This window comes from Caloenas nicobarica, unplaced genomic scaffold, assembly GCF_036013445.1.
Source record: "Caloenas nicobarica isolate bCalNic1 unplaced genomic scaffold, bCalNic1.hap1 Scaffold_83, whole genome shotgun sequence".
NCBI lineage: Eukaryota > Metazoa > Chordata > Aves > Columbiformes > Columbidae > Caloenas > Caloenas nicobarica.
Genome location: NW_027017717.1, coordinates 586,480 through 604,438, shown reverse-complemented (window position 1 = coordinate 604,438; position 17,959 = coordinate 586,480). Strand labels below are relative to the sequence as shown.

The following is a 17,959-nucleotide window of genomic DNA, read 5'->3' as shown; positions in this document are numbered from 1 at the left end:
ACGTCTCCCCTCCCAGAAGCGAGTCTCCTCCCGCTTTGCGGCCCTGTTCCCCACACAGCAGCTCACCCCGCAGGGTTGCTCCAGCCACCAGCTCCCCACGTGCCTGTGCAGAGCTGGGAGTTGTTGGCAATGGGGCCTGGCTTGGGGGGTGCCCATGGAGGGTCCCCCCCACCCAGGACGGCTCCCACTCCCCCACACAGGGTTGCAGAGGGCTCTGTGTGGCTGCTGCTTTGGCTCCTGCGAGTTCCACATCCAGTGGACGAGCCCCTATGTCCATCAGGGCACAGTGGTGGCCCCAGCCCCTCCAATGCTGCCGATCCCCATCCCCAGCTACCGGCATGTCCAGGGGCAATGGGCACAGCCCTGCAGCTTTGGCATGGCCACCACCGCAGGGGCGCCTCGGAGCAGGAACATCCCTCCCAGGCCCCTCTGCTGCTCCCCACAAACAAGCCCCAGAGGATCCCACTGATGATGTTGAAGTGTCTGAGGAGGTGCTTCTCCAAGAGGCCCATCAGCTCTTTGGTGTCTCTCTGGACATGGTGCGGGTTGCCAAGGACGGTCCCAGAAGCAGCCCCACACCTGGGAACACTGGTGGCACCAATTTGGAGGGGAATGCGGTGGCCACAGCCCCTGTGGTGTTGCCAACAGCCATGCCTGGCCACCAGCAAAAGGGCCAGCTGTCCTCGCACCTCAACACCTCTGGCACGGCCCCCCTCATGGGGACACCCCGGGCAGTGATGTCCCATCCAGCCCCTCTGCTGCCGACCAAGCCTCTGGAGATCCGGCAGCCGAACTGGCCATACCTGATGATGTGCTGTTCCAAGAGGCCCTGCAGCTCCTCATTTGCTCCCTGGATGCGGTCGAGTCCAGCCAGGATGGCCTGGAGTGAACTCGGGGGCATTTCTCCAGAGCAGCGGGACTTACCAAGGTGTTCTCGACCAGACTCAGGGAAATGTGTTTTGTCACTCCTCACCACTATGTACCAAGTTTGAAAGATGTTGTTGCCCGTAGTTGTCGTTGCCCCGTCCCTCCTGCCAGTGCTGCCTCTGGCCAGGAAGAGCTCAGAGAGCCCTTCCAGAGCCACGGGCAGCTCTGCCGGCCGGCCCGCCTGCCCACAGGCCCTCGAGGAACAGCTGCAACCTGCGTCCCAAGGCTGGGATCACTTCTCAGAAACACTCACTGGGCACCAGCGGGCAGAAAAGCCAAAGCCACAATTAGAAACAAACTCTTGTTGGCCTTGCGTGTGTCATTTACGGGGTGTTTGCTTCTCTGTGGGGTTTGGGGCAATTGGTGAAATCCCCATTCTGAGAAGTCTCTGTGAGGGGGTGTCGTGGTTTGATTGCAGGGTGACAGTAAAACCGTGGCAGATGTATTGTTAACCTCCTCTCCCCCCACTTTCCCCTTCAACCCCTCCTCTCCCCACTTCCCACTAAGGACAGGCGATTGGGAGGGAAAAGAAGGACAGAGAGAAGAGAGTTGGAAAAATTAAAAATGTTTTACTAATGCTACTAATAGAAATAGAGAAAATAATACAAAATATACAAAACCAATCTTGAAAGTCCCGGCAACTGCTCCGGCAGGTGTAGGGCCGGCACCCGAAGTCCTGGACCGGACTCTCCAGCCAACCGGAGCTGGATTCAGTCTGTCACTAGGCCTCAGTTCACAGGGACAACTCACAAGGTCTTCTCCCAATGTCAGCCATAAGGAAAAGGGATGAGATCCTCGTGACCTCCCACTTTTATATGAAGTATGACGTGAATGGGATGGAATACTTTAGTTGGTCAGTTTTCAATTCACCTCCTGCCTGCACATCTCGCGGGATGCATCATTATCAATGACCTTGCGTTCCATTGCTATGTCTACCAAAACATGTACCTAACTTTCAGGAAAACGGCAGTTAGTAAGAAGACTTTAGCTGACAGGGAAATTCACTACAAGAGAAACTTGTTTTGAAGAAAACCAGGACAGGGGGTTTTGAGAGCTGTGTGCTGCGTGGGCCCATCTTGCAGCCTCTTCTGGTTCAATGCGGAGGTCGAGTCACTGGGTCTGAACTGGGCTGGATGAGCCAACAGCGAGTGAGACCGAGTTGGGCCGACTGGCCGGGCCCAGAGGCTGCTGCTCCGCGCCACCAAGTCTGTCCTGGATGCTCTGAATCCTTCTGGTTGGAAAAGACCTTTGAGATCACCAGGTCCAACTGTGACCCAGCACTGCCAAGGTCACACTGAGCCATGTCCCTCAGCCCCACATCTGCCCATGGTTTAAACCCTCCAGGGACGGTGACTCCACCACTGCCCGGGGCGGCCTGTGCCAAGGCCTCACCAGGCCGGGCCGGGGACGCTGTGGCCATGGCTCAGAGAGCTGGAGGGAGCGCCCCAGCCCATGCTGGGAGCTGTAGTCCTGGGCACGGGGCTGCCAGGTGCCATTTGCTCTTGGAACACACAGTTTCTGCTCCAGCCTCAGCCCGGGTGAGGTGGGCACTGGGGCACCCGTGAGGCCACAGGCACCAGCACCCCGACTCCCAGAGCCCCCCACCATCTGAGCAGACCCACCACAGTTCCCCAGCCCTGCCTGTGTGCGGCCGGCCAGGACACGGCCAGCTGCTCAGGCCAGGCGAGACCACGATCCCGCCACCTCTTCCTGCCCTGAACTCCTCCACTCTTGAGGAGCTTGCCCACATTGAGCATGCCCTGCCATCTCCACGTTCCTCCATTGCAGGTTGCCCAGCTGCTGCACATGGTGGTGTCTTCACACGGTAGCTGTTGCTTCCCTGACTCCCACTGGCCGTGTCATCGTCTGTCCCCAGTGAGCACGTCGGCAGCTTTGGCCTCTGGCTGAGCAGCCGCTCAGCTGCACTTTGGCGGCTTTTGCTCCATGTGACCACGAGTGTCCTGCTGCAGGGACAATGAGCAGTGACTCTCATTTGTATCTGGCCTGTGGCCATTCCTGTGAGCAGAACTGATGGGTCAGATGGAGGATTTCAGGCAACACTTTCTTTCCCATGTCACCAGGACTCCTTCCTCAGTGACCCCATCTCCCAGGACAGTCCTTGGGGATGGGGCACAGTCGACTTGGGAACACAATGGCCTTTACGAGTGTGCTAAACTCTGCCTGTGAGCAGGTGATCCCAGCAAGCGGGAGGGCTGGTGGTGCCCTGGGTCATGCTGGTGTCATCTCTTTCTATCCAGGTTTGAACTGGAGTTGGTGGAGAAACCACTGCCCAGGGACCCTCTGAAGGTCTTGACAAATGTCCCTGGTGAGGGCAAGTGGAAGAAAAAAGAAAAAAGAGGGTTTGCCACCTCTCAGGCAAGGCATGGAAGGGAAAGCAACTCCCAGCTCATTTCCATAGTGTGGGCAACCAGCTTATGCAGTCTGATGGAAAAATCCCTGGCCATGATGGTCAAAAGGCTCTGACTTGCACCAAAGCTTCATGCCAGCTTGGCACAGCCTGTTCTGCTCAGCTTGACTTCACAGGAACCAAGCCCTGGGCTGGGCTGGGCAAGCCCTTCCCTGGCTACAGCAGAAGGGTGAGGATTCAAGGGCCTGTCCTCACTTTGGGAATTACCTCTCCAAGAGAGTCTGTCACGTCCTGGCATCACCCAGCCCCTCTTTCCAGAACCTGGCGCCACTGACGCGTTTGCAGAGAAGCCCGGAGGTGCCGCTGTTGGGGAGGGTGCGAGGCCTCTGGAGACGGCGCTGTCAGGGGAGCAGAACGGCCCTCTCGCATGTTTTGGGAAGAGGCCTGAGCACCGCTGCGTGTCACCCGGGCTGGCAGAATCAGTGATGCTCTTCTGACAAGGCGTCTCCTCCTGTTTCCAGAGAGATTTGCTCAGCTGCCCTTGCCAGCCCATTCCAGCTTGGCTAAGAATGAACACGAACAGCTGTGGGGTAAGAAGGCGATGGAGATGAGGAACAGCTCTGGGGTCAGGTGAGTCTGGGGGCTCAGGACTGGTGTCTGCACGAGGTCATTTTCTGTCCCAGCAGGAGCCCATTCCCCAGCCCCAAACACTTGCCGTTCGTTGCTGCTGAACAGTGGTGAAGGCAGCGCCTGGAGGGCTGGGATGGGGCTGCCAGGAGCCCCCACTTCACAGGGCTGGTTCCTTTCCACTCCTTCAGGAGAGCGCCGAGTGTGGCCTCCTGAGCTGTGCATGGGGACAGCCGTGTGCCACCGAGGGGCCTGGCTCAGGGATTTCCTCTCCTGAGCTCAGCGCAGCCATCGGCTGAGCTGCTGGTGGCTGCGCAAACAGGCACGTGGCTCGTGGGGGCAGGATGGGGCCCCAAACCCATCGTGTCCTCAGGCCGTCCCCTCCTGTCGTGTCATTTCAGGCGTCTGCCAGCCATCCCCGGGGACTCCTCTGGAAAAAGCAGCCCATGAGTGGCCAAGCCAAGGGCAAATCTGAGCTCAAAGGCCAAGCACCAAAGCAGAGCCCAGCGCAGGCCGTGAACCCTCAGAGGTGCAGAGCAGGACAAGGCGAAAAGAAAGTTCCCATGGGAAGCAAATTACCACCAATGAGTTCTGAGGCCAGGCTGCCCGAGGAGCCCACCTACAAGGTCTGCATTCCACAGCCACCAAGACCGGAGACAGCACAATTACTGACATCAAGGCCTGAGATGTTCTGGTCGGTGCTGACAGAACCGCAGAAGACCGTCTCAGCGGGATACAGCTTGGAGCCCTCCCCTTTGGTGCCACCCATGTCCCAGGGGTCCATGTCTATGCAATGCCACCCACTGAAGGCCAGATCAGTGGTGCCCAGGATGGAGTGGCCTTGGCTGGAGGTCCAGAGCAGAAGGAGCACCACCTGAGGTGGCCAAACAGATACGTGATTTGAATCTGTGTCGTTCTTGAGTGCTGTTTCTTTGTAGAAATGCAGTTAGAGGGACAGTGGGGACTCTTCAAGGAGCCCTTAGCTGGGATTGATGTTCCCATGTTGGGCTCAGGCATCACCAGGGGCAGGGGACTCATTTTCCAGTGGTGTCCCCTCTTCCGTAGCCTCAGGAAACACACAAGGCCATGTTCTTTGGCCATGTTTGGAAGGCCCAAGTGACCGCAAGGCTGCTCTGGGCCAGAGAGGGGACCGTTTCTTCCCATCTCGTTGCTCCTTTAGATCCCCAGGGGGAAGAGAAAGGCTTTTTGGGTGGCTCTGGCACAGCTTGGGAGCAAAGTGCTGCTGCTGGAGAGGTGGCCGAGAAGGGGTCAGTGGAGGGAGAGAACCAGCTGCCCTCCCCTCCATGTCCTGAAGCCATCGCAGGGCTCTGCATGTGGGCAGAGAGCTCCCAAACCCTGCAGGATTGTTTTAGAAGAGTCTCTCCTTTTTTGGCAGTGACAGGAGGGACAGCAGGCAGTGACAGGAGGGACAGCAGGCAGTGACAGGAGGGACACCAAGCAGTGACAGGCCCGGGGCTGACAGGCTCCCCCTCCCCTAGGGGGCGCTGGGCTGCCACACCCAGGTGACATAGAACCTGTGTCACAATGCCCGGTACCGTGGTGAGGATTCCGTGACACTGCAGGTGACAGGGACACTGCAGGAGTTACTTGCAGCTCAGCAATTTCTCAGTTCCCTCAGAAAGCTCAATTCTGGAAATTGCTGGTTTGGGTGTTGAAAAGATGCCATCAGGTGGGTGTTTTGGAGTAATACACTGAAAACCAGAGCAGAAATGGTGAAATATTCCCATGTTATGCTTGATCCCTGCACCAAACCACCACCACAGAGCCTAAGTAGATCTGCAGCATTTTTTTCTTTTATCTTTTTAACTTTTTTTTTTTTTTTTTAATTCTTAAGACTGCCAGCAGGTCCCAGGGAACAGCTGCTGATGGAGCTTTAAAAGATTTAGACATATCCAGATTGTGAAAGTACAGTATAAAAACCATCCTCATGGAGGGATCTTTGCATTTTAGGCTTAGTCTAAGTGTCTCAGGTAGCTGGGGTTTTTGTTTGGGCCTAATCTAAAAGGACTGAGGGCTTTCCTCCTTGTCTAAAGACGAATGTGGTGTAAAATATAAATAGAAAAAACGTCCTCGTGGAGGGATCTCGGTGTTTTAGGCTCAGTCTAAGTTTCCCAAGTAGTTGGGGTATTTTTGCTCTTCTGTGAGAAATATTTTGCTCTTTGTGCATTCTCAAAATGTCCCGTTCACACATGGAGACGATAGAAGTGTGATGTTACATATAAAATTTTGCTTTTGTATCTGTAAAGGGATTCTCATATTAATATACACCCATGAATTGACTAATTTATTTTTTTTTTCCTGTATTTATGTTGTTTTCAGAATACACAGATATCAACGCCCCAGTCCCTAAGAACTCATCGGAAACTGCTGGAAGAATCACGGCTGGAGCAGTTAAAGCTCCCAGCAAAACACACATTTTGTAAGTATTCATAGAGCTTTGTATTCTTTGTGAGGCGTTTCAGTGTGTTTTAACCTTTTTTATGGATATTAGTTTATAGAGGCATTCAGATTGTATCTTGCTTGTTAAAGCGACTGTTAATTTTTCTTGTGATGCCATAGTTTTGAATGGACCTGACCCTATGTTTTTATGCCTGCATTTTTAGGCTTACATTTTATAAGCCTACATTTTTAGGCCTACTTTTTCCAGCCTACATTTTTAGGAGGTGAGGTTCGAACTCCAACAGCGGTGACTCTTCAGATGATTTAACTGGGTTTGTTCTGAGGTTGGTTGTTCTGAGACCCACGTTGTAGATCCCTTTTCCTGGACACAGAGGGATTCCTTGGTTTATGTGTTTGCTTTTATAGTAAAGATGTTGTAGCATAAACTTTGAATTTATTCCCATCTGGGAAGAGTCTCATTCTCAGTGTTTGACTATTTCTTCCATTTGGGTGAGGAGGGGGGAGATAGCAGGTGTTCATAGGCCCCAAATCCGATTTTTTTGCACACTAAAGATCAAATAAATATGAAAGAACGAAGTGACAGATCAATGAGTATATGGAATCTCAGCAAGTTTTCAAGCATCATAAATATTTCCTAAAATATTGCATTGTGCAGTGCTTTCAAGATTACTTTAGAACTCTTTCTGTCAATTAAGACCTTTTTTTTTTTTTGGTGTCTGTTGCAGGGCTCCGAAATAACACAAAACCCTTGTAACTGCTTTCAAATGACATTTCTGCTGCTATTTTTAGTCAATATAGCATATGTTTTATGACATATTTAGTATTTTGGCGCTTTTGTGGCTACACATGGCAGACACCTGATCACAGTGCTTGGGCTTCCACAAAGAAACACTCTTCTAAAGAGATTTTTGTTGTGTCTTTGTCAGATGACTGAGTAGAGTGATTTGTCACAAAGTAGGAATGTAATTTTGGTTTGTTTTTTTTTCAGTTGCACTGAATGCACCAAGAAAGAAGAGTTTATGTATAAGAATAAATTTCCACATTCCTTAGGCCATCAGAACATCAAGTTTTGATGTTTGGGTTTTAGAATCTGGTTGCACTGCTTTTTGTTGGGTCGGAATGCTTTATTTAAGTTCTGATCACCTTTATTTCTCCTTCTAGAAGTCAAAAGGAGCCAGTGAGCGGAACATCCAAAGCAGTATGTAAAAACATAATCTCACCCTTTTTTCTACACACCACGGTGAATTTTAACCAACGCAGCCTTGTATGAATTTTCCAAGCATTAACATAATGTATTTTCCAATCAATGTAGAAAAATATTGGACTCAGCAAGGTAAAAAGTGAGTCACGCCGTTGTCGTGAGGACAGTTCCGTGCAGCTCCGTGATTCCTTGTCATGTCCTTAAATACCTGGGGATTTGTTCCTAAAACTGTGTAATTGAAGTGATTTAGTTGGGGCCCCTCTGAGTACAAAAATGTCTTTAATAGATTGCCATGAATTTAAATATCGTTGCTACACAACTATGAATTTACATTTGGGAAAGGAGTGGTGTTCTTTTCAGGTTTGCAAACACTGTCATTCCACTGCTAAAATATTCTATAAATGAGAAACACAAGGAAATACTTGACTGGTAAATGGTCTGGATCTGGATTTGCCACTTAGATTGAATACCATGTGTCTCCTATGTGTTTTTTTTATTTTGTCTTTATTGTAATGTAAATTGCATTTATTGTATTCCAAATAATTCAGATGGGTTTTTATTTCTTGAAAACAGTTATTTTTCTCTTTTTTTACTAGCATGTGTATCAACACAAACTCTGTGTTCATAAAGACAGTTTATTTGGCTTTTTTCCCATGTTTCTGTATGTATTTCAAAGCAGAACTTAGTGTGGTAGGAATAAATCGCTGGAAAGTTCACACGTGATTGTGGAACAGTAAGGCGGCAACATTTGAATTCGTTACAGCTTTTTTTGTGCTGCTGTCCCACTGTTACTACGCTCTGTCTTGAAGGTACAATTGAATATGCGTTTAATTTTTTGTGAACAGATCGATGACTCTCCTGCACCTCTTTCTCTGGCACAGCTTATTAAGGTATTACTATATAATATAAGGTATATATTCTTGTCAAATACTTTTTTAAAAAGTGGTTTCTTCCTATTTTGCAATCTGATATGGCGACCTATAGCTGCACAAGTCTTGTAATTTGAACAATACCTTCATGTTTGATAATTTAAGGTCTTCATTTTACCTTTAAAATGTGTGTGTATTTTGACACTATCCTGTGATCTCTCAGCCCCAACGTCATGTTGCAGAATCGCTCATTTTCAAGATGCAAAGAAGCAGCACTTCAGAAGCTGTTTTGACTGTTTTTCATACGTTTCGTTACTTTTGCGCCAGAAGCTAACACAATTTTCACGGAATAATTTAATTATGGACATTTCAGGGGTGTTTGCAACAGCCAAAACAGAAGCGTTTCTGTAACATGGACGATTGCACAGCGATGTCTGAATTTCTAGGCTGGAGTTCATTTCCAAGAAATCTCTTCCCACTGGGAACTTCTTCCCTCTCTCACTGCAGAAATTAGATTGTGTACATTCTGGGAAAAAATCAGATTGGAAGGTAGCCACCAAAGGAAATTGAAATCTAAATTCTAAATGTGTCCTTGATTCTGCAATCTCATGTGGAATTTTATGCTAAAATGTGAAAAACTGTCCAAGCATGTGTCAGACATCTCAGCTTTTGAAGAAATTTAAGTGTTTCAGAAAAATGCAGGAAAATAACGTAAAGTTGAGAGCAGACTGGCTCAGCATGGAGGCAATGTGTTGTAAAAAGTTTTCTGCTTTATTATTTTGTTGAATTAAATGCCATATTTGAATTACAGTCTATTCCTAGTCATGTTTTGTGGGGTTTGGATGTGTTTTGTAACTGTTTGGGTTCAAATTAGTCAAGTATCTGTCAAGTTTTCCGTAAATGTTACTGGAAATGATTTCATAGTTGTTGATCTGGATTACATCAGCGTTGAGAAAAATAATGTATATATGAAAGAATCATTTAATAAAAAGTTGAACGTAGATGGTTGATTTGTGGGTGAAAGCGTATAAATGCATACAAAAACAAAACCAGGAGTGGCTGATCTGAACGATTGATGCTGGAAGGTCCAAATAATTTCTATCTTTCTCAATTAAATGGACAGTGGAGATCTTCTCCTTCAAATTATCTAGAGCTTACAAATCCTGGATAATACAGATTTTTCTACACGTAGCTGGGAAGAAAATGGGATTAGTTACAAAGGTACAAACAGAGCTGAAAGTTTTGAGTTCCAAACACATAACATGTGTGTCGCACCATTAATTCCCCGTTGAACAGACGGCCAACCTGGCTGAAGCCAAAGCTTCTGAAGAAGATAAAATAAAAGCCATGATGATTCAGTCCTGCTGGGAATACAATCCAGCCACGTGAGTGTTGGTCATGTCAGGTCTCCTCTCTGAAGATGATGGAAAACTTGTCGAGGCATTTGCTTTCACAAGAATGACACACTTTTCTTTTTTTTCCCCAAAAAACTTCTAGTTACGTGAAGAAACCTCCACCATCGTACACCTGTTTCCGTTGCGGAAAACCCGGCCACTATATAAAGAACTGCCCGACAAAAGGGGTAAGACTGGGGGGGACTTCTGGTGATGCTTTTAAAAAAATCTTTTCGTTTTCAATTTTAATATTATCATATGAAGAATTGTTTCTCTTGGGGTGAAATGCAGAGGTTGTCCAGCAATGTTAAAAAGCTGTTCGGAATACAAGGCAACCTGGAATTCTAAATGTAAAGTTTTCCTTTTTCTAGGTCATGGACAATAGATATTGCTGTAGATCGTCCTCTGTGATCCTTCATGCCTGTTTATCTATTTCAGTATTATTGGAAATTTTTCTGTTTTGAACTCTTTTTAATGACGTTTTGCAGTTTTGAGGATTCCGTACAAAAGCGAGATGTTTCTGTTGACCCCACCTGTTGGATATTTGTGTGTTTTAGTTACACAAGTCTTTTGTTGAATCTTCCTGCAACCCTTAGGCTGAGCAAAAGGAGAGGATGAAAAGCTTTTGCTAGTTAAAGTAGTCATTGAAATGTCATTTGAAGTGTGGGTCTTCAGATGAGATGTGTCTGCATTTCTGTTCATAACAGGACAAAACTTTTGAGCCTGTTCCCAGGATTAAAAAGAGCACAGGAATTCCCAGGAGTTTCCTGATGGAGGTGGAAGATCCCAGTACGAGGGGTGCAATGCTGACAAGCACCGGAAAATACGCAATACCGATTATTAATGCGTAAGTACAGAATTAATTGGACTAACCCGAAAGGCAACAAGAGAAACCACGTGTGAGTGTGTGAGCGGCAATGCCAGCAAGTTGCACAGCACCTGTAGTTACGGGGGAAAAAGCGTTGTCACTGTCTGGTAACCTGCAAATTCCGTCTATTATCTCCCTTTGATGAAATCCAAAGCTTGGAAAAGCTTTCCTTTGCCCATCTTCAACTTTTTGATTTTCCATCCCTCCATCCAGGGAAGCTTATGCGAGAGGGAAGAAGGAAAAACCTCCATTTTTACCAGCGGAACCGCCCTCCTCCTCCTCAAACAACGACCCTGTTCCGGAGGAGTTGTTATGTCTCATTTGTAAAAACATTACGACCGATGCCGTCATTATTCCCTGTTGTGGAAACAGTTATTGTGATGAATGTAAGGGTTTGTTAATGCCAAGCATCACACCTGCTCTTCTGAAAGTAGAAATATAAGAAAGAAATATCATTTAAAATATCAGAAAAGAAATATAAGAAATAAATACAATTTAATCCGCGTTCTTCTCCCTGAGAGAGTTGGTTCAAAGCTCCAGAACTCAAACCTGCCTACTCATGCTTTTTGAGACGTGTTTTATTCATTAACCTTGAGGTTGGTGGCTTCTCGCTGGATGAGAAGGTGGAAAAAAGACCAGTCGAAACATCCAGACACAGCCTCATCTAATGAGACTAATTAGAACACCAGGACACAGCCCAGTCTACATCTTCAAATGTTCCAAGAGCAAAATATCAAAACTCCATAGTTATTTGCTGCATACGAGAATCTTTTTACACTATTGAACATTTATAGCTTCATGCCCTTAATTCCAGACCATATTTAACTATTAATCATCTAAGTGTTTTTATAATTGATTAGAACCCACAAAATGTCCTTAGTTTGGCTAAAAATAGTTTGATGTCTCTAATTCTTCACAGGTATCAGGACAGCGTTACTGGAATCTGAGGAACATAAATGCCCAACATGTCACCGGACGGATGTTTCTCCTGATGCTTTAGTTGCCAACAAGTTCCTACGCCAGGTAACGCGATCACTTTTACACGAGCTGTTTGTAAGAAAAGTCCGTTTGTAAAAAATATTGATTTACATCTCCTTAAGCAAGGTTAAATTACTTAAGGCTGAATTCCCTTTGCAAACACATTATCTGTTGTTCCAGAAGGTCACAATTCTAAATTTAGAGACAATCTGGCTAATTCAGGTCACAGTTTTGTTTAGCGTGATTGCCTCACATTCAAATTCGGTGTTAACACTGAAGGACTTTAAATACCAAAGTATGAAACACAGGATTAAATACCAATCCTTAACATCCATGTTTAATGTGACATGTTTCTATCTCTGTATGTTGACTTATTTTAGCTTTGATGGCATTTGCAGGAATGCACAAGTAATTTTACTCCGCAGAGGCTTTTGTGTGTAGATCTGCTGAAGTTTCTGGAATATATTCTGTAATGTTATCTTTCTGTAAATGGTTCTTCTGCCTCTAGATTGTGAACAACTTCAGAAACGGAACTGGCTACACAAGAAGGGTCCATAAGCAGCTTGGGCAGCAGCCGCCACCACTCGTGACACCTCCTGCTGCTCTGGTGACAAACGCGGAACTTTCAAGATCTTCCTCTCTGTCCATCAGCACTTTGTCAGAAGAGAAGGCAAGTTTTACTTCAAGATATACCATGATATTTGGATTTCAGTAGGGCTTCTTTTCCATGCGTTTGCGTTTATTCACCAGGAGTATCAGGTTCCTGCTCCAAGACAAGCAGCTTTACCACATCTCCTGGGCCCCCAAGGACAATCAATCCCCACAACCGGTAACTATAACCTCAGAATTTCCTTGAAAAACTTCTCTTCAGATAAACTGAATGGGATTTTTTTTCTTTCTCCTCTCCCCACTCCAAAAGGTCAGCCAATGAGAGCCAGGGCAATTTGCTCAGCAGGTGACAAACCAGCCTGGAAACTGTGAGTATTGTACGGAAATTTTGAGCCTTGAGGCGATTCCGGTGCCCCTGGGGCCGCCGTTTTGAGCCCTGAGGTGATCTTGGTGCAGCCCTTTTGAGCCCTGGGGTGTGGGGCCCAAAACTGACACCAGGATTCAAGGTGTGGCCTCTTCTTATAGTGACCATGTTTTGGTTTTTTGGTGTCTCTTTGTAGTAAAGTTCAAACTGTAATTGTAATAAAGGTCAAACTTAAGGTTCCTAGTCAGAGCTCAAGATATGTGCAAGATTTTGCTGGGACATCTGGCTGGAAGTGTTGATTAAATAGTATGGAGGATTAAATAATACGTAGGATTAAAGAGTATGTAGGATTGCAGTACAAGTGCTTTGCATCCTCTACAAATTGCCAAATAAGCAGTGGAGTTAAATAGACTAGACTGGCATTTTAAAATCGAGCGTGACTGTCTTCAGGCTAAATCATGTTTTCTTGCTATTTGATACTGCACTGTAGCCCTTAGAACTTGCTCTCTGCAAGAGAAAAAAACCCTACCAACCCAAATCTGAGAGGAAAAAAAACGTGGAGAGTGACTGCTTTGAAATAATGTAGTTATTTTTCTGTGTTGTGCTTTTTAAAGGTCCAAGTCTCCCTGTGGTGCTTTGTCTTACCCTAGAAGTTCGTATACCCACTGCAAGTCACGATCAGGCTTTTCCTGCACTTGCTCCGACTCTCGGTCACGGAGTCGTTCTCGTTCCTACTCGCCATTGCTGCCGTCTCCAAGAAGAGGCAAAGGGAAGAGTCATAACTATCGCCCTAGGTCAAGGTCGCGTGGTCATTACCGCTCTAGGTCAAGGTCTCCAGTATTTAGAGGCCAGGCTCGCACTCAAAGGACGACACCTCCAGGGGAAGGAGAAAGGGAGTATTTTAACAGACACACAGCAGTTCCACTATATGGTATGAAAGCTGCCTATGGCAGATCTGTTGAATTTCAGGATCCATTTGAAAAGCAAAGATACAGAGAATGGGAAAGGAACTATGGAGAATGGTCTGGAAAGTTTGACAGGGGCTGTGCTGCTGGTGCTCAGCCTGGACCTCCAGTGAACAGAGAGACCTTTTCTCCAGAGAGGTTTGATCCACCTGAGACCAGACGAGAGATTTTGCCATATACTTGGGGATGTAGGGAGGATTGTCCTGGTGGGCAGCGCCATGAAAATCGTCGTATAGCTGGAGATGGCCCTGAAAAAGCTTCTGGAAGAGAGCACCATGGCATGAGAAATCCAACAAACTCAAAAGAGAAAGAGGTGAAAAACCCACTGGGAGATGACAGAGCAAGTAAACAGAGATTCCAAGGGAAGAGAAGAAAAGAGGATGAGAATGAAGGATTTCCCAATGCTCAGCTGTTTGAAGGTGCAAAAAACCCCAAGAGAGACAGTTAGAGCGGATGATGTTCAAATGAAAATGGGGAAGTCAGAAGTTTTGATTCTGTATTATTGTGATGGTTTGGTTGTAGTCCATCACTATTTGTTAATTCTGATTTGAGGATTTGCTCTAATTAGATAGTACTTTGACACTGGTGTTTAATTCAAGTTTGACTGAGTTTATAATGGCTTTAATGTTATCAATACAAGTTGCTTTTTCTTCTTTACAGTTAATGAAAATATTAAGATTTTTTTCAAACAATAAACTACCTATGACAGAAAGAAACCTGGTTTGGTATGTTTGTAATTAGATGTGTTGTGTATTAAAAGCCACGTCGGGTCATTGGAAATGAACAGTACAGCAGACAGTTCCCTTTGACAGTTGTTTTCTTTCTCATCTTGTATGCATCAAAAAGCACAAGAAAGTAAAGATAAAAACAATCTGGGAAGGTAAAAGTAAAGAGCGGCAATAGTTGTTAAAGCTATAAATGTGCAAAAATATGCAACAGCCAAGTAACAGGAACATCCCATATTGGTGTGTTTGACTAAGAAATAGCAGAAGGTGGCTGACAAACTCAGAGGGCAGCAAATCTATTCCCTCTCCATGTTTTAAGGACTCTCAGTCTTTGAAATGAGACCTGAGAGTCCCCTACGTATTTTCCCCCGTCCAGCTCCCAAGTAAACTGTTTATCACTTCATCATCACGTAGCTGCCATCCAGCTTTGAAGAATGAAGGATTAAGAGTGAACAGTGAATGAGTATTTTTTGGGGAAGGGATGGATGGCGGATGTTGGAGGGAAGAAATTTTTACTTTCTGTAGCACTCTTAGTGGATGTTGGCATGGGATATCGTGTCATCGACTTCTTTACAGGTGGTTATTCAAGCAAACATAAACCCAGCCTAAGAGTTGAGCACATGATGTGGAGATGTGGGCCTTTTGGCATGCTGACACCACAGCCGCAAAAATGACTTTTTGAGAGAAACACAGCTAGAGCTCAGCAGTTTTCCTGAGCTGGATTCAGTTCTTGCTAACACTGGTTTTAAGGCTGCAGTGTCAGAGGATGCGATCAAAGCAAAACCAGCCCAGGTGCTCTCAGGAACAGCAGGCATGTGCACTGCAGAGCGTCTCCATCCCACGCTGAACAAGGATGGGGTGAGACAGACGCCCCCTCTGGGAAATGCACTCAAATCCTGGTGAAAATGCTGAATTCAAGGCCCCACTGAATTGCCTACTGGTCTCTCTGTCGTGGGGGAGTAATTTAGGGTTCTGCTTACTGCAGAACAATGTTTAGTGTTCTTAGAGAGAAGTGCGACTTACAAGAGTTTCGTGGTGGGATCACTGTATTATTTACTGCATGGGGGAAATATGCCAAGCCAAATGTTGCTGACCTTCTCTCCAGGTGCCTGTATCCGTTCACAAAGCAAACTGTCAGCGTCTTCCCTCCCTGATAACCGTTTGCTCCAGGGGCTGTGTCTTGGAGCTCCGGAGGCAAACTCTCAGGCGAGGCCCGTACCCGTCGTGGTGCAAACTGTCAGGATTCTTCTCTCTCTGATAACTGTTCATTTCGGAGTCTGTCTTTAGAGCTCTGAAGGCAAACTTTCAGGGGACTTTTTTGTCGTGTTGCTCCTGTAAGTGCGCCGTAAAACCTTCTCCCCACTTTTCCCACTCGTGCTGTGAGCAGCCCTGTGCTTCTCCCCCTCCCTCCCTCTTCTCATGGTTTTTTACTTACGAGATGGGGTCGGAAATGACTGATTTCAGTTGTGTTCCTAAGAAATCGGTATTGGGAGGTGTTTTAGAACGTAGGAAAGCACTTGGAAATATGAGGAAAGAAGATCTTGTGAAATATTGAAATCAGTGGTGGCTGCTGTATAACTTAAATGATCGGGAAAACTGGCCGGAGAATAGAACATTTAAGTATCTTTAAGTATAACACAGCAATCATAGATGTCTTCCTTGTTGGCCTGTTTTCTTTGTGGGTATCTGTTTAAGCATGTTGCAGTTTTAGTAGGTCTTTGTCTGTTGTGTGGTACGGTGAGTTCGCAGACTGGTAAATAATGAGAATCCATGGACTCAAAATGTGTGTTTTGTGATAATACAGAAGATCATGAGTAATTTAGGTTTTTACTGCGTGGATGTGATGATAAAATTTTGTGTGTAATAGCCGTTACTTTTCTTTCTAGCATGCTAGCTTTATTCCAGCACTCAGACTTGTGCAACTCTGTGATAGGCTGTGTCTCTTCTTGGTGTACTAAATTTGGCTCTTTTGTATGCACATCAAGTAAAGAATCCTGGTTTTGGGATAACAGTTGTAGCACGCCAGATGAGACACTAATAAAAGCCTTGCCCAGTCCAGCTTGCTAGGGCAGCGGGGGGCAGGTGCCGATTGGGCTCCAGCGCGCACTGACCTGTTTTGTCAGGGAGACCCAGCATCACCTCTACCTGGCTGAACAGTAAGCAGCCCAAAGGTGCAATGCAAAAATCAAGATATTGTCTTGAATAAGTGTAACTGTGATCCATCTGCAGATTTGAACTTGGTATTTGGTTTTCATATCTGAGCTCAGTATTTCAGTTTGCATATATATATATATCTATTTGGTACCAAAAGAATTTTGTTAGGGGAGATAATTACAAAATGGGAACCGGTTCTCCTACTAAAATACCACCTTGTTCCCCCTTAGGATGCATCCTTACACATTAGAGTAACTTTTGGGAAAATATTCTGATAAAAGAAAACTTGAAACGATATTGTACTTGAATGTGGCTTAAATGTGGAATTCTGGGGTTTAGTGCTGTATTGAACTTGATGTGGTTCTGCAGAACTTTGGAAAAAATGGGATGAAGTACAGTACTGTAATTTAATTTGCTCTTATTGTTATCTAATAGTTTTGAGACCAGAAAAGAATTTAAATTGTTAAACTCTGATCGGTATTGTAAAAACAACAATGACAACCAACCAAACCAACCAACCTAAATGCTAAATTTCCTAAAGGAAATTTTGAATGCTGTATATTCATCAGTATTGGCAGCCAAAGTATCGGTAAAGCCAACACTACACTGATAGAACTGAAACGGGACTTCGATCCGGTAATGGAAAACAATATCCAATAAATATGACAGCCAAAATGGAGTTAGAGACTTTGATGAATAACTTTATGACAACCTTACAGGCTGACTGCATTCGACTGACCTTGCAGATTTGTCTGTTCATAGCTACAACATAGACACAACCTGTGGCTATTGTGGGACAGTATGACGAGAATGCTAACAGACTGATATACCGGTTGGTACTCTGATCAAGAAATGCAGGGAATGAATTTAAGTCTTAATAGGCCATGATCCTTTTGTCATATATGTACCATCTGTGAAATCTAATTTTGATTTTTTTTATTTGCAGTCTATGTCCTTGTAAATTGCAGCAGTGGATTTTCTTGACAGTATAGCTCTTGGCATGCCTGAATGTAAATTGCTGCAGAACCTGCAAGTCTTTCACATCAGGTCACAAGCTATACTTGTATTTGGTCTGATCCCACACGCTTGCACAGTTTTTGGTGATGGTTCAGGGAAGTCTCATAAATCTGTAGTGGTCTGGCGTGAAGATAACAACTGGCATCATTCTGTAAAAAGTTATTGAAGGTTCAACCCAATGAGTAGAACTTGGCGCAGCTTTACGTTACTTAAAGCTTTTTAAGGAGGAACCTCTAAATTTGATTTGTGATTCTGAGTATGTAGGCAAGGTCCAACGCATGCATCTGATTCTGAAAATTTTTTTTTAGAGCAAACGGGGGAGAAGCAGGGGAAACACCACAAAATTGATTGTCAAAAGCATTGTATGTGATGAATCACTTATATCTAAGTGGTGCAGCCCAAATTCCCCCTATGATGAAACACTTTGCAAGTATGACCCAAAACCATGCTAAATCAGAAAGAACCTACATTA

At 45.6% G+C, this 17,959-nt stretch overlaps 1 protein-coding gene and 1 pseudogene across 1 annotated transcript; both read left to right on the top strand.

Annotated features, from left to right (window-relative positions):
- The first annotated feature begins 338 nt into the window (after positions 1–338).
- Positions 339–12,368, top strand: LOC136002927 (E3 ubiquitin-protein ligase RBBP6-like). The gene is made up of 11 exons (XM_065658163.1): positions 339–811; positions 3,186–3,253; positions 3,817–3,925; positions 7,505–7,541; positions 8,390–8,434; positions 9,710–9,798; positions 9,911–9,995; positions 10,515–10,654; positions 10,889–11,061; positions 11,595–11,698; positions 12,162–12,368. The coding sequence occupies exons 1-11, from the start codon at positions 339–341 to the stop codon at positions 12,366–12,368; spliced, it is 1,530 nt and encodes a 509-aa protein (XP_065514235.1).
- Positions 12,369–13,235: 867 nt separating this feature from the next.
- LOC136002926 (E3 ubiquitin-protein ligase RBBP6-like) lies at positions 13,236–14,039 on the top strand (annotated as a pseudogene).
- The last annotated feature ends 3,920 nt before the right edge of the window (positions 14,040–17,959 follow it).

Coding starts and splice junctions, on each gene's coding strand:
- LOC136002927 (XM_065658163.1), top strand. CDS start 339: ATGTCCAGGGGCAATGGGCACAGCCCTGCAGCTTTGGCATGGCCACCA. Junction 3,254..3,816: donor GGTCTTGACAAATGTCCCTG/GTGAGGGCAAGT, acceptor TCCTGTTTCCAG/AGAGATTTGCTCAGCTGCCC. Junction 11,062..11,594: donor AAACAGTTATTGTGATGAAT/GTAAGGGTTTGT, acceptor AATTCTTCACAG/GTATCAGGACAGCGTTACTG.